General features: G+C 56.1%; 1 protein-coding gene across 2 annotated transcripts in view; it reads right to left on the reverse strand.

Moving 5' to 3' along the window:
• Positions 1 to 11,916, reverse strand: part of PAX7 (paired box 7) — a gene marked incomplete at both ends in the record, with an annotated part of 99,120 nt that extends 87,204 nt beyond the window's left edge. Inside the window, 4 exons of one of the 2 annotated variants that reach the window (XM_082865689.1) lie at positions 7,211 to 7,339; positions 8,377 to 8,506; positions 9,077 to 9,312; positions 11,832 to 11,916. In XM_082865689.1, the coding sequence (XP_082721815.1) occupies positions 7,211 to 7,339; positions 8,377 to 8,506; positions 9,077 to 9,312; positions 11,832 to 11,916 (580 nt within the window). Of the gene's footprint in view, positions 1 to 7,210; positions 7,346 to 8,376; positions 8,507 to 9,076; positions 9,313 to 11,831 lie in introns of both variants that reach the window. The other variant, XM_082865688.1, reaches the window with a different exon arrangement.
• Between the last annotated feature and the right edge of the window lie 3,382 nt (positions 11,917 to 15,298).

A 15,298-nucleotide genomic window follows, 5' to 3' on the forward strand; every position in this document is an offset into this window, starting at 1 on the left:
TGCCTCTGCGTCTCTTTGTCTTTCTTCCGGCTGCTCTGCGCCTCCCTCGGCCCCGGCGCGTTTCTCAGCGTCCTCAAAAGCTCTAGACAAGGTTCTCCCGTCCCGCACTGGGTCTTTCTCTGAATTTTCTCGTGCACGCGCGCGCTCTCTCTCCTGAAGCTCTCCTCCTTTCTGACTCTCTCTCGTCCCTCCGCTGTGGCTCTGGGTCTCCCAGGCCTCTGCCCATCCCTGCCTTGCCCTCGACCCGGGCTCGGGCCCAGCACACCTCCAGAGCCCGGGCAACCGAATCTTGGAAAGGTTCACGAGCCGACCCGCAGTCTCAGAAAGTCGAACCAATTCATCCTCAGCAGGCCCGCAGGGCTCTCCGGCCCTGGCAACCCGCGCTCACTCAGCTGCCGAATAGAGGGCTGGGCACGAGGGCCCAAGGCGCCCCGGCCTGCCCTCGGGGCCTCTTTGGAGCGAGACTTGGGGTGCACACAACTTCCCCTCATCCCTCTAGAGGCTGCTGCGGCTCGCGACGCTTTTCCTCTCCCCCGGGGCTGAAGTTCCAAGTGCAGCCCACCCCTCTCTGGCATCCCCTTCCCTATACCCCTTCCTTTGGCCCTCACCTCCCCTTTGCCCTCGACCCCTTCTCTTCCTTCTTCAGGCCCCTCCCCTTCGCTTGCTCCCAGCTCCCCCTGCGCTCTCTCCAGACTCCCTCCCTGCCTCGCCTCTCCCTTCCCCCCACTTTGTTTGAAGTTCTGGAGAGATCTATCTACTAATGGGGAAGTTTCCCCCTTAGGTCACCGTTCTGCCTTGATTCGATTTGGGAAGGCAAGTTCCCTCCCTCCCCCGCCCGACCCCAGCCGGGGCCAATCGCTCCAGAGCAGGTCAGAAAGCGCTGACCCCATTTCCACCTTTCCTCTTTCAGCCAGAGTTGGGGGAAGGGGGAAAGGAGAAGAAAGGCCAACAACAGCAAAAATTGGGGGGGGGGGTCCCAACCTTCCAGTCCCTCTCATTCCCATCCCCAACTGGGTTTCCTAATTACCTCATTAGTCTGGAGTGGGAGAGGGAGACGAGCTATTTTTCTGGAATTCCTGGAATGTGCCCCCCCTTAGTCGTGGCCTTCAAGGCCCCAAAGCCCCTGGAGAACCTCCCCTTTGGGGTGTCTCTTCTGTGTTTTTCTTGGTAGCAGGAAGGCTCCCCCTCACCTGGCACTGTCTATTATGTGGTGTGAGTTCTATCTGGCTTTAGACTATGCGCTTCCAGGACAGAGCCAGGGAGGGGTCTTGGACATTTCATGCTTATATCCTTAGGTGCCCATTAGGAATGAAGCCTCATCAACTTTGCTGAAGATGGTAAATAGAAACTCCAAAGAAGCAGCCTAGAAGGAAATCTCATTTGCTCAGTCCTCTTTCCCTATATTAAAAAATATGTGTGTATATTTATATAAAATGTAGTATGCGACAACTATCATTTTCAGAAAGACATTCTTTAAAAAAAAAAAAAGCCCCAATAATCACCATACTGCTTTAAGGCTACTGTTATATGTGCTTTTAAATCCTTCCATGTAAATTCCACTGAAAAATTTGGAAAGCTGTGACAGGGGAGGGGGCCGCGGGGGTAGGAGGGGGGAGGTTAATCCGGGTTTAACGCTGCGATGCCGTCTTAGGACCAGGGTTAGCCTGATTGCGTTATCTCTTCCCAACATTTGAGACGCCCATATTTCACCCAGCCAAATAGCTCGGAGAGCAGCGCAGATGGCTGCCGTGGTCGCGCCTCAGGAAAATGTGTTATTAATATCTAAATAACTTCCCAATACTGTCTGGTAAATCTCCCCTCCACCATTCCAAATGATGAATTCGTTTGAAGTCTTCCCCCAGCCTCATCTTTTCAATGTCCCCTCTCTCTTCTCTCTTCTTAGCCAGGCTTATTTCAAACTGGTAAATATCTAATTCCTTTAACGGCTGTGCCGTGCACACGAGTCTTTTAGACGCCTGGAAACAGTCGGTGTGTGGCAGTGCGTGCCCGGAGGTGAACAGAAAACCCGCATGCCCTCGCAGCGGGGGACCCCACCCTGTTTAGAAATGCGTTTGGGAGACTGGGGCTGCGCGGGAACCTCAATCTGGGAGCTGAGCCCTTCCTTTGCGCGCCCCGGACACCCTTCTCCTGGTCCCCCGCGGAGTCCCAAAGGCATCCCCTCTCCCTAACGCGCAGCTCTTCCGCGGCTCCGGTCTCCGAGACCCCACCCGCAGCCCTCCGAAGGCGTCCCTCTCTCTCTGGGGCGGATAATTACCCTCCGCTCGCCTGTTCTCCCTTGTTTAAAGTTTGTTTTCTAAATGTCTTCTATTAGATTATGTTCGTTCATTCCCCCTCCAACCTTATCTCCTTCTGTCTCTTCTCTCCTTGCCCGTCACACTCGATTTAGGCACGAGTTTATCTGGCAAACAGTTTGCCGACTTTGTTTATTTACCGCGGGTTCTGGGGCTGCGAGCGCGCGCGCCAGTGTTCGCCTTTGTAATAGTTATCTCATTGTTGTTCTTCGTTAGTCCCAGCTCCCTCCACCCTCTCTCTCTTCTTCGGTTGGGGGGATGGAGAAAAGAAAGGGGGAGTCTTGTCAGCCCAGTGTGGGTTCGGCCCCTCGCCCGGAGCCCCCTCCCCCGAGATATCTGCCTCAGACCCCCGCACCCCTCCTCTCCGCTCACCCCATCCCCCCACCACCCCGGCGCGGCGGAGCCCTCACCCCCCTCCCTCTCCCCCTCTGGTCTCACTGAATATCCACCGCCGAGCTCTGCCTAAAGCCGGGGAATTGCCTGACACCCTCCCATCTTCCTCCGAGCCCCCATTATGCGAAGCTGATCCCACTCTGAACAGCCTCAAATCCCGCCTGGACTCTGTTTGATTAGATTGCCAACCCGGGGTAATCCTTTGATTTGGTGGAGTGTCAATTACCTTTCTGTAAACACACATTTACAGAGGAGGGAACTTGTTGGTATAAATCAATGCAGATTGTTTCTTGATAAATGGACTATCTTCGACCCCTCCCTCGCTCCCTCTTCCAAGGCCCCTCTCCCTGGAGGCCCCTCCCCTCCCCTCTCCCGTTCTCGCCCAGCCAGTAAACAATGCCCCTTCCAGGTGTGAAGCCGAAAAAACGGTGTGGGCTGAGGGGAGCCGTGCCCCCCTTCCCCTATTCATTCGCTCCCCCGGAGCCTAATTAAATTTGGCAGGTCCTTGTACACACAATCAAAACAGCTTCCTCCAGTGTAGCAAACGACCGAAAACCGCATTAGCAGCTATCGCAGCTCTGCCAAATTAAATTGTTTCCCACCTCCTTTTACAAGTGTCTCAAACCGACACTTCGGGCTCTCCCCTCCTTTCCGATCCTTCTCCGTCATTTCTCACTCCACACCTGTAAGTTTGCTGCTTTAAAAACAAATTAAGGAAAAATGCAAAGAAATACAAATCTGCCTTTCACGCACGCACACCCTTGGCCTCCACCTCAGATGGTCTTTCAGAGCGGGAAGTCAGCATATTCCCGGGTGGACTTTGACGTCGCCACTCCACCCCTCCCGCAAATACACACTCTTCTTTTTAATCTTGTGAATTTCCACCTTATTTCATATTAACTGTGACCTGGCTGGGCTTCTACCCTAGAGACCAACGTGGTCTGATCTGGTCAGTTTCAGCCTAAACTTGAGCCTTGTCAGATGCAAGAGGCATTGGTGCTCTACTCTTTATTACTGTTGTTACTGCTTTTCTAAATTATTGCTTATTTCTTCACACTCACTCCCTCGGCTCCCACGGAGGAATGGTTTGACTCTTTGCAAACCCCTATCAAATTTCCCACAAGAGTCTCCCTGGACTCAGGCTGGGAAGATCTTTTTCTTTCCCCATCCCTCCTCAAATCCTTCACCAGTCGAGTCCCTGCCTGTCTCTCCCCTGATCCTCGGAGAAGGGGTGAGGAGGAGAGAGTCCAAGTGGATGAGGGCAAGGAACCTTTCCAGGTGTGCAGAGCATGGCCGGAGCCCCTATCCAAAGCGGTCTGAGAATTCTCACAACCAACAATCCTGATAACTCAGTCTTAACAAGGATAAAAGCAAAAAAAAAAAAAAAAATATGAACAGCCTCATGAATATCAGCCCAAGGGGAGCAGGAGTGAGCTGTTCAGAGATGAAAGTGCACAGAAATAAAAGCTCAATTTAATCGCTTTAAAACCCTTCAACTTAACGTTTGTGCTTCAAACTCTGAGAGTGAGGACTGATTGCGGATAAATAGTTTCTTACCATGCCTGGAAGCTATTACACCCCTCTCGAACACAGTTTCCTATTCAGCAGTCCCAGTTTTCATTACCAGCTCTAATAAGTCTTAACATTATTAAATGCCAAGCGGACGATAGGAAAAAACGGACTCAGGGAGGGATCTCTCTTTAGCGCTTAAAGAGGAGAGCTCTTAAACCCCTTCTTCGGCGGCTCCCCGCCTTGAGAGAGGCAACCCCTGGAGAAGGCATTTGTCAAGAGCAAGAAGCCAAAACAAAGTTTGTGGGTGTGCACCCCCCCCCCCCCCCCCCCCCCGCTCTGCCCAAGGGTATCTCTGCCTCTCCCCATCTGGCCCACTGGGGTGGAGGTTGGGAGGTCTTTTCACCTTTAACTTGGCCATGAAACTGACATGCAGGGCCTGGGAGAGAGATGAGTGTTTCCAACTGGGTGGTTCGCCGGGATGCCAGCCACTGGCCAAGGTACTCAAATGCGGAGCTGATACCATTTGTCCACAGATGGAAAGACAACCCTCTCTCGTCCCCCCTGTCATACTGCCCATCACACCCATCTACAATCATACTGCATATCCACACAGAATCCACGGCTCCGATCCAAAGGCCCGTGGGCAAACCGCCACACCGAGAGACATGCGCTTACACCGCCATCCAGCTCCCAATCACAGGGCCCAACATGCCCACTGCCACTCAAAAACCACGGGGCTTTCTGGACATCAGGCCCACCGCTTTCATTTCATTTCTGCAACTCCTCTCCAGACTCAGCGCCAGTACTTTCAACCTTCCAATCTGGAACCTCCAGCCTCCTCCTTAAACCTTGGAGACTTGGAAGTTCCTGGTTCTACTGCAGGGAAAACCTCTATTCGGCGAAGTTGCCTTTCTGCTGGTTTTATAAGCCCAGATCAGCACCGGAAACCCCTGGACTCCTTTGAGCCAAAGGGATTTCCAAAGCGAACTTGCTACCCTTTTCCTTTCCGTTACTTCCCTTCCCATCCCTTCCCATCCCTTCCCTTCCCTTCTTCCTCAGAAAAAATTTATCTATTGTGCTTCCTTACAGACTGAATTGGAAGCACATTGGGGTATCCCTGCCACACACACACACACACACACACACACACACAGTGTCTCCAAATAAAACCAAACTTCCTTCACTTCTCCTGGGGTACCTCTCAGAAGCTGTGTCTGCTGCGCTGTATTTCGCAGGGAAAGATTATTCAAGTTCTCTCCCCCCCCACCCAAGAAAAAGAAGTTCAACTAAGTCCCTTTCCAATGTGAACTGAAATAAGGAGTGGGTCTCCTCCCCCCCCAACCCCGCCAGGGGTCCCCGGGCTCTAGGCTGCCTCTGCCGAGCCAGGGGCTTACTTGGAAGCCCCAGGCCGCCTCCCGCTGCAGCCCCGAGGCCCTCGGCAGGCCCGCACAGCGGGGCGCCAGGCACAGCTCGCTCACTTTCTTCCCTGCCCTTTTGTCCCCAGTGGGACTGGGCTCCACTTGGGGCCCTGAATGTCAATAGCCCGCTTCTTCCCCAGCTCCAGACTGCTCCCACACTGGGCCGCCCATACCCCCCCCCCCCCACCATCCTTCCCCCTCAGACCAGGCCTGTGAGGGCTGGGCCTCGCTGGGAGTTGTCTTTGGAAGCGGGCTTTGTCTGTGAAGTTCATCTTCAAGGTTGGGAGAGACTACTGAAAGCTGGAGGGAGACCTAGGCTAGGAGTTCCAGGGAGGCGAGGAGAGGAGAACCCCCTGGAAGGAAACTCAAATGAGACTGTGCTCTTTTACAAGTTTCAGGGTTCTGAACACTCCCCCACTTTTTCCAAATCCACCATTTTTTTTGCAGGTTATAGTGGCCACTGCCTTTCCTGTCTGCCTGCTGCCTCCCTCCGTGTGTGTCTGGAGGCTTAGCTTCTCTTCCCGTAGCTTCTTTTCCCGTCAGTCTACGTGACTTTGGGTCTTCCGTTTTTCTTTCTTTACCCGCGTCCCCCCTTGAAGCACACTTAACCAAGTCTCAAAGAGACTTGCGAGGGGAGTGGTATTGAGGAAGGACTCTCCCTTCTCTTGAAACTTACCCCATCAATAAACAAAAGCACAGTCCCCTTTCCTGGGCGCGCAGGCGCTTGAAAGATAAACGCCTTCCCTAGTCCATCTCCAGAAAAAGCGGGGCTCAGACTCCAGACCCGTTCGGCAACCACGCTAGCAGCGGGGAGAGGGCGTGTGGAGCCTCAGTCTCTCTCCCGCACTGGGATCCTCCGACCCTGGGCATCTGAGAACTCGGCCTCAACTCCTGGCCCCGCCTGCGCGTGCCCAAGAGGAAAGCACCTCAAAAGTGCACCCTTCTGCCCCCTCCCCCGCTACCTCCGCGCTGTCTCGGTTCAGCCCCGGCGTCACAGGACGGAGAATTAGGCGGCGGCCCACGCGGCCCTCGCTAATTTTTATTGATTGCAGCGGTCAGTCAACTGTCAGGCGAGGTTTCAAGGGACCGTTTAGAGAGCGTGTGCGGGTCTGCTTAACAAATTCATTTAGAGAGCCGCGGGGCCGGTTCCTCTTTCCTCGCCCCCCGCCCCCTTGCCCAAGTTTCCTATAAATAATAGATCGACACGGACACCCGGACTAGCAGCCAAAACGCCAGCCCCGGAGGACACACGGCCCGGAGTCTTCAACGGGGTGCGTAGTCCGCGGCGCCCGGAGCCCTAACCCGCCGCCGGGTTCCCCGGGGGCGCAGAGGCCGTCAGGACCCCGCTCCGCCGCGCAACTGAGTCGCGGGCTCCGCACCCAACCCGGCCTCGGGCCGCACCGAGGGGGCGCTCTCCGCACACACCGAGAGGCTCCCGGCTGCTCCGGGGGCGGCGAGTCCTCCCGCTAAAGATCTGTCCGCCAGTCCGGGTGGCGGCGGCGCCACCACTGGCCCGCACCCTGGTGAGCTGGAGACGCGAGCTCGGGCGTCGCCGGCCCCGGGACGGCTCCCTACCTTTGTCGCCCAAGATGCCGTCGATGCTGTGCTTGGCTTTCTTCTCGCCGTCGTCCTCCTTCTTGTCCGCTTCGTCTTCCTCCTCCTTCTTCCCGAACTTGATTCTGAGCACGCGGCTAATCGAACTCACTAAACCTCAGAAATTCAAAGGCAAAAGAGCGAGTATAAGTCGTTGGGGCCGCGAAGCGGGGCCGCCTGGGACTCTGGGAGAAGTAGCGGAGCCCATTTCTCCCCTAAATACACTCAGGAGGATTCACACCCATTCCCCCCCACCCCCACCGTTGAACATGTACACCTACTGGGAGGCACAAGTACAGTCACTCACATAGAGACTCACACCTGGGGCACTCACACGGTCGCAAGGCAGTGGCAGAGGAACCCGCCTAGTGCATTCCTATCACGTCCTTGCACACACTTGTGCTTTCCACTGTCACGTACCCTAGATGCACTCACACCAACACCCACCTCCCCAGGACCTCCCTGGAGCCCCTCCAGCCCCTGATGCTGTAGTCCCCACACTCAGGTGTGCATCCCAGCCCTGCACACTTGAATGCTCAGGTACACACACAGACACCTGGGGCCACTTTCTCCCACACAGGCAGCAAGATTCAGGGCCTCCACATTTGGGACCCACTGGTGGCTGGTGGCAGCAACAGAATAGAAATGGTGACTTGGAGAAAAAGATCCAGGGAGATCACAATCTATCCTCCTAGGATGGACTCATCTCTCTAGGCCACTTCTCTGAGAAGGCGCCAGGGGAGCTTCCCTTACCACACAACTTTATAGGATAACTTTTTCCGCATTTCCCTCCCCCTTCTCTCCCTCCCTCCCTCCCTTCCTTCCTTCCATCCTTCCTTCCTCCTCTCTCCCTCCCTCCCTCCCTTCCTTCCTCTCTCCCGTCGTCCTTCTCCCTTTCTTTCTTCCTTCTCCTCCTCTCTCCTTCTTTCCTAACTTCTTTTCTTTCCTTCTTCCCTCTTCCCATCTTCCTTTCAGTTCTGATTCCCTCCTGTGCCCTCACCCTCTTTGCGCTCTGGTTCTTTTCCTTCTCACTTTTCTCTGAGTTCCCTGTCATCCATCATCCCCACTCCTCTCCCACCTCCAGCCCCACATGACCTGAGCCCTGGCCAGACTCCGGGCAAGTTCTGCTGGCTCAGCTGCCTTCTCACCTGAGGGCACGGTGCTGCGGTCACAGTGCCCATCCTTCAGCAGCCGGTCTCGGATCTCCCAGCTGAACATGCCTGGGTTTTCCCTCTTGTACTCCTCTATCTTTTTCTCCACATCCGGAGTCGCCACCTGCTTCAGAGGTGGAGGTGGGAGAGTAGGAGTGGAAAGATGGGGGAGGAGGAGGGAGATACTTTTAATATCAACCTCCCAAGAGCCCCAGGCCAGGCTGGTGGCTCTGGTCACCATGCCTCCATTCTGAGATTGGCTTTATCCTTTCAAGAAACCTGTTACTGGCTCCCAGGAAGGCGGCCGGGATTGGGGGATGTGGAATAGGGTGGTGATAGGTAATAAAATAGAAACCTAATTAGGACTGGGGTCCCCCCTCACTATTCCAGGCAAGACTGGGGAAAGATTACCCCTGGTCTGGGATGGTGATAGGGGGTCTGGGAAGATGTCGGGACAGCACAGGAATGACTCATTGGCCTCTCAGGCAATCGGGACATCAGTTATCCCCATCCCTGAGAAATTCAAATAATGGAGGATGTCTGGGAATGGGGACCCTCTTCCACTGTCCTTCCCATAGGAAGCATATAGACCCCCTCCCCGGTGCTGCTGGATGACACAGGGTAGAGAGAGGGGCCACAGCCAGGATACCCCAACCACGGGAAGGCTGGCTGCCAGTTCTGCAGCAAAGACACTCACTCTGGGTTTGCTGCCGCCAATGGCCCCAGGCCGGATGGACCCAGTCTCCTGGTAGCGGCAGAGAATCTTGGAGACGCAGCCATGGGAGACACGCAGCTGGCGGGAGATGACACAGGGCCGGATGCCATGGTGGGCCATCTCTACTATCTTGTGGCGGATGTGGTTAGGAAGGGGTCGCCCGTTGATGAAGACCCCACCAAGCTGATTGACCCGGCCTTGGCCAAGTGGGGTGGACACTGGAGAAGGAAGGGGGAGATGAGGAAAAAGAGAGGCACAGGGTGAGGATGGGAAGGAGACACTGAGTACACAGGCCTTTTGACTCCAGTTTTGTTTGAGCCCCAAGACCCCTGAGAGCAGATCTCAGTTCCCCATGTTTGAAGCTGTGGTAGTTCGGAGGTCAGGAAAAAACCTGTCATGAAGCCAACGGAAGGTCTGGCAGAGATGGAGAAAGGGGTCAGGGTTGGCTGCAAGAGTCCCCACAGATGCTGTGTGTCCCCAGTCCTGCCACACTATGGGGAATGTGGACACAGCTGGGGGATCTGAATGCTTCTGAGAAGGAGAGGGAGAGAGGCAGAGGTGAGAGGGCAGAGCCTAGAGACTGGCGGAGCCTGGGGACTCTGGGACCAATGGTCCTCTGGACCCACAGCTTGGGCGGCAGGTCCACTTGCCTTTTATAGAGGCTGATAATGGGTGAGATGTGGCCCATCTGGTCAGTTCCATGCTCTAAGTGGTCAAATCTGATCCATTTTATTGAGGCCCAGAAGAGGTTGGTTGATTACTAGTAGTTACAGCCCTGGCTTGGGCAGCAGAACTGTCCTACCCATAACTGAACAGCCAAGGCACAGCAGAGGGACCAGCAACAGAATGCCGTTGGCTGCTGCTTCTGGGGGCACCTGGCTGTCCCTTGAGGGACTCTCCTTCTTTCCAACCCCTCTCAGAGTTCGAATTTCGTTTTGGGATGATTTGGGGACATGCCCCATTGTCGGCAAGCTTCTAATCAAATACTCATTTGGCCTCAAAAACCCCTGAACTGTCCCTGCAGGTTCAGAGAGGCTGGTGCACAGATGGGCGAGAGTCCCTGGGTGTGGGTGACTTTGGGAACCAGGAAGACAGGCTCGCCTGATGTGTGCTAGGGAGGGGAGAACGCCTGGGAAGCTTTAATGTAAAGTCCACACAATTTCCTCCCAGAAGGTTGGAGGACACCCGGTGCACTAATCCGGCCTCGATCCCCCCAATTTGGGGACTCGGCGGCTGCGGAGATCTGGCAGATTAGAACGATTTCACAGCCGCCCGAGTGGAGGGAGCTGACAGTATAATTGGAAGGGAGGAGGCGGGAAGAGGCTCCGTTGCTGAGCTGTTCCTACCGCCTCCTCCCTGGCTCTGCCGGTCCCCACACCCCTCTTCGTAAAAGTAGGTGTCTGAAGCCACCCTCGGATTTAATCAGAAATCGTGCGTCGCCAAGTCCGAGTCACTCGGTCTCCGTGGCGGGATATGCCATTAGCGCTGGAGAGCTCTCCAGCGCACAACTTTATATTCAAGAGCCTCTTTAGCGACCGGCACTCGGCTCTCCTCAGTATTCTCCGTCATGTTGGGCAAATATTGTCCTAATCCGCTGCGCGTCCTCGGCCGCCTGTTTTACTTGCATTCGCTACAGGAGAGTGCTACGGCAAATCCCCGGGCTTGTGCGCTCTCCCGCCTGCGTGGTTGCTCGCGCGCACTTGATCACGGAGCCACTCTCCTCGCCTCTGTCTAATTCAGGGACCCGCGCCGTCTAGCTGCTGGAGGGACCCCCCCCCCGCCGCCTCCCCAGATCTCAGGCTGCCTGTCCATCCGTCCCCTCCTTGCCTTCTCTCTCCTTCACGCACAAGGGGCTCATATAATTATAAGAAGAGTAATTAAAAAATAAAAGTCGCACTTCTCTCTAACCACTTCTGACATTCTGGGCTACCTACCCCCAGAAGCCAAGTGATCCCTCAGTTGACAGGTTGAAGGCCTTCTATTAGTTTAAAAAGAAAACAAAACAAAAACGTAGGAAAGGTGCGCTCCCAGCCCTTGCTGGAGCCCGGAGCCGGTTCACCCCGGATGCCGGATATTTAGGGAGGACACATTACAAAACTAACACTTTTCCCTTGTCTGTACATTTATTTCCCTGCCCTCTAGCCGTCTTGAGATCTCCCCCGAGAGATTTCCGGAGTTCAGAAGCCCGAGTGGAAACTTTTGGGCGAAAATCGTTACTATTTATTGTTTCAAGTTAGTTTCCAGACCCCAAAGCAGAGTCCTAGTTTAGACATAAAATATCACACATTGTTGGTATTTCGAAATACAAGGGGCTGGAAGACCATCCCAGAGGTGAAAAGAACAATTCAAATGAAGAGTAGAAAGCACGTAGCTGGCGAACGCAGAGAGCCGAGAAAGTATTAGGTGGAAAGTATCTAAAAATAGCGTACAGAGTTGAAACTCACTAGGACTTGAAATTGACTAGGAGCCGAAATCTACTCGGAGTTCAGCCCCGCGGGTAAAGGCCAGAGTCCTGGACCTGTGAAGCTGAGGCCGCCGGTGGGTGAAACCCACGCGTAAACGGACAAGTGTCGGTCCCAGAAACTTCCTGGGTCCGGCGCCCGGACTTGGATCCAGAAGGGAAGGGGACTCCCCTGCTGCCGCTGGCGCCGCCACCACCCCGTGAAGATCGCCACCTCTCCAAGGACCTCGAGGTCCTGGCGGAGGAGGGAAGCGAGGCAAGTCCAGACGCTCTTACCTTCCAGAGGAAATCCCGTGCGGGGATAGTTCTGCCCGGGAGCCGGCCGCATCATCCTCGGTACAGTGCCGGGAAGGGCCGCCATTCTTGCGCACGCCGGGGACGAATCCAGAGTCGGCGAAAATCGCTTCCCGTCCGCTCCCTTTACCCCTGCTGCGATCTCTTTCTTTCCTTCTTTTTTTTTTTTTAAACCTCTTCCCCCTCCCCTCCGCAAACACTCCCTACCCCCATCCCCCCACCCCCGGCTGCGGTCGCTCGCGTCCAGAAGCTGGGGAGGGGGGTGAGGCAGGGGCGGAGGTTGCGGGGGGGGGAGGGAAGGTGGCGACAACGAAGTTCAAACAAACAAACACACCAACCCCAAGGCCTCCTCTGCCCGCTCCGCTGGGCCAGAAGTTGTGCGGGCGGATGCGCCGGGCAGGAGCCGGAGACGACGAGGCCGCGCCGCGCAGCGGGGCTCGGGGGGGACGCGGCCGGAGTCAGGGCCCCCAGCCTCGGACTGGCGAGCGACGTGCTCTCGCGCTCCGGGCCAAAGTTTCTGAGCCGAGAGGCTGCGGAGTGGATTTCTTTTTCGTATTTATTTATATATTTATTTCCTCGCTCTCGCTCCCCTCCCTCCCTGTCCTCTCCCACTCCTCTCCACGCCTTCTTTCTCAGACCACACTCGCTACTCCCTTAAACACCAGCTTTCACACCCCCGCCCCCCAGAAGACTTGGGGAGGGAAGAAGGTGCCTCTCGGGTTTCTGGGCTTGAGGGGAGGCGATAAGGGGTGACGAGGTTGGGAGGAGAAGAGGGAAAGCGAGGGGGCGAGCGATCCGCCGGGTAAGTTGTGCAAAAGTGCTCAACTGAAGTACGAGGAGGAGGAGGAGGGGAGGCAGCGAATGAGATCTGATAGGTTCGGACGTTTCTTTTATTCATGAGGAGGGAAGGGGGCCAGGGCGGAAGGCAGCCGAGGACCAATAACGAAAAGAAACCTTAAACGAATATTTTTTTCCTCTTTTCTGATCCCCGGCTCACCTCGCTTTTGGGGGAGAATTTGGACTGCCGGTTAAAACAGAGGGAGCAACGGCGGGGAGTGGGGGCTGGGGGAGGTAGGGAGGGGCCAACTCAGTCCCAGTGTCTTCCTTTGACGAATGGGCCGGGTCCGCGGAGTCCCCAGTCCCCGGTCGCCCACGGCCCCGCTCTGCAGTCCGGCTGCATGGGAATGCCCGCCTCCCGCTGGTGGCTCTCTTGGATTCTCGCGTCTTCTCGAGCCTCCCAGAATCGGAGTCCGCTGCGTTTCACGTCTTCACCCTCATCTCACTCACAACACTCTGAAATTTCCGCCGGTGGGGCCCACCGGGAATTGGCCTAGGTGGCTTCATGGGAGGGGTTTATGACTTTCTCTGGGAAATGGCCTCTGAGCCCCGGTGTCCCATTCTTGCCTGGCCCCCTGCAGTCTGAGAAGCCCAGAATGATGGCCGGGCCTAGTGCTTAGAAAGAGGTCCGCGGAGTGTTAGGGACCCGTTTCTTTCTTTCCTCCCCTCCCCTCACCCATCCCCAGCCGGGATTAAACCCGTGCTCCTCTTCGGGCCCCCAGCCCACATCCAGAGCCCCTCTCCAGCAGGTAGTCCGGTGCCCTGAGGCGGAACAGCAAGTGGGTGCCCGGGATCTGGGGGTCCAGAGGGGTGGGGAGTTGGGGGGACGGGGCGGTCAGGATTTGGTACCACCCTGAGCTCCCCAATTCGGAGCTCCTCCACTGTTGGATTGAGGGGGAGGGTGCCCGAGTTAATCAGTGGGGAGTGGGAGTGGGGTGATGGGAGGTCCTGCAGCTCTCTGCTCTCCCCCTGCCAGAGTGACCAGAAGTCCCTGCCCGGGGATACCGAGTCCTGGGGGCGAAACGCCCTCCCAGCGGGGCGGGGCGCCACGGCTGCAGGTCTTTTGTCTCCCCCGGGAAAGAGTGTCTCCGGCCCAGCGCTGGAAGCAAAATACATTAAAATAAACCCAGCCCTCGAGCTCGCCCCCAGCCCCGCAGCCTGCCCCCTGCCCGCCCTCTCCCGGTGCTGGGCTCGGCCTCTTCTTGGCCTGGGAGCGCTCCTCAGGCTGGCCCCCGCGTGCCCCCCTCCCCTCCCATTTTCCTCACCTGTGACCTTTGCCCCTCTCCGCATGTGACAAACTCCCTCCTCTCCCCTCTATCCCAGTACCAGGGGCTTCTCCGGCTGGGGGTGGGGATGGAGGGGTGGGGCGGCCTTCTGGAAATGGGGGCGGCCTTCTGGAAATGGGGGCCTGCTGAAGAGCTGTTAAACACGCCCCCAGTGGCCCCAGGATTGAGGTGTGGGGAGGCCAAGTTGCTTTAGAATTGGAAAGGAGGACATCTGAGTGCCTTTCCCAAACCAGGGTGCCAGGCTACCTGAGTTATAGGGACCCTACAAGGTTTTCTGGGACACTTTCCTTTTGGGAGGTGCTACCCCACTGTATCCACTGGCCCCAAGAGAGATTGGAAGATGATTTTTAAGCTCTGATGTGTATGTCTGGGGAAGACGAGTCAGCCTTGAGTCCCTTTTACATCTCATCTTCCTGGAGGGTCTGGCCTGTCTTGACCTCCAGAGGTGGCTATATATATATACACAGATACACACACACAAGCCTAAGTATGTAATATACACACACATATATACACACATATATATTGTTCATTCATTCATCCACCAGTAATTTCTGTTTTGGAGAGTAGGAATTTAAGGCACCTCTTCTCTGTGTCTGTGGGTGGAATGGGCCAGTGTGTTTGTGTGTGAACATAGGTTTACGCCCACGTCTGTCTGTACCCAGGTGAAGGTGGGTTGTGTGTGTAGGTCTGCTGTCGGCTTGTATGCCAGTCTGAGTAAGTGTGTGCTTCTAAGTGACGGTCTGTGTCTGCATGTAGATTTTGGAGTCTCTTCCTTATTGCCTTAGCAAAGCTCTACGCGCCCAACAAGAAGGTGTGAGCTGTGATTTGGTCCGTTCCCCGTGGTGAGAGAAGCCCTCTGGGGCGTGCCGGAAGCGGCCGCTGAAGACTCAGTCCCTCCTGGAGGACTTGGCCGCTGGCGCGGGCTCGGCAATGGGGCTAGCGCAAAGCCGGACCCCTCGGTTCAGGGCCGTCACCGATCGGCTGCAGCCGGGGACACTGGAACCCTAGGCAACCCGCGCGGGGGCCACCTAACCGTTGGCCTGGTTCCCGCCCTTCGCTGCTGCAGAAGACTCAAAGCGGCGGGTCCAGTCGCGAAGGAGACACCCCCAGAGCAGACTCCCCTAAACCCCGCGCAGGCAGCACCAGCCCTGCGTTTCCGCTGCTGGGGGATTCCGTGGCCTCCCGCTGGGCAGGCGGAGGGGGAGGGAAAGGGGGGTGTCTGTCGGAATGAGCTTGGCCGTTCTCGCCTGTTGGAGACCAATTTCACAAATGATTTTTGCAACAATTAGGAAGTGTGGCGGAGTGAAATGGCGATTTCACATC

Source organism: Leucopleurus acutus (genome assembly GCF_964270905.1).
Source record: "Leucopleurus acutus genome assembly, chromosome: 2".
Classification (NCBI taxonomy): Eukaryota; Metazoa; Chordata; class Mammalia; order Artiodactyla; family Delphinidae; genus Leucopleurus; species Leucopleurus acutus.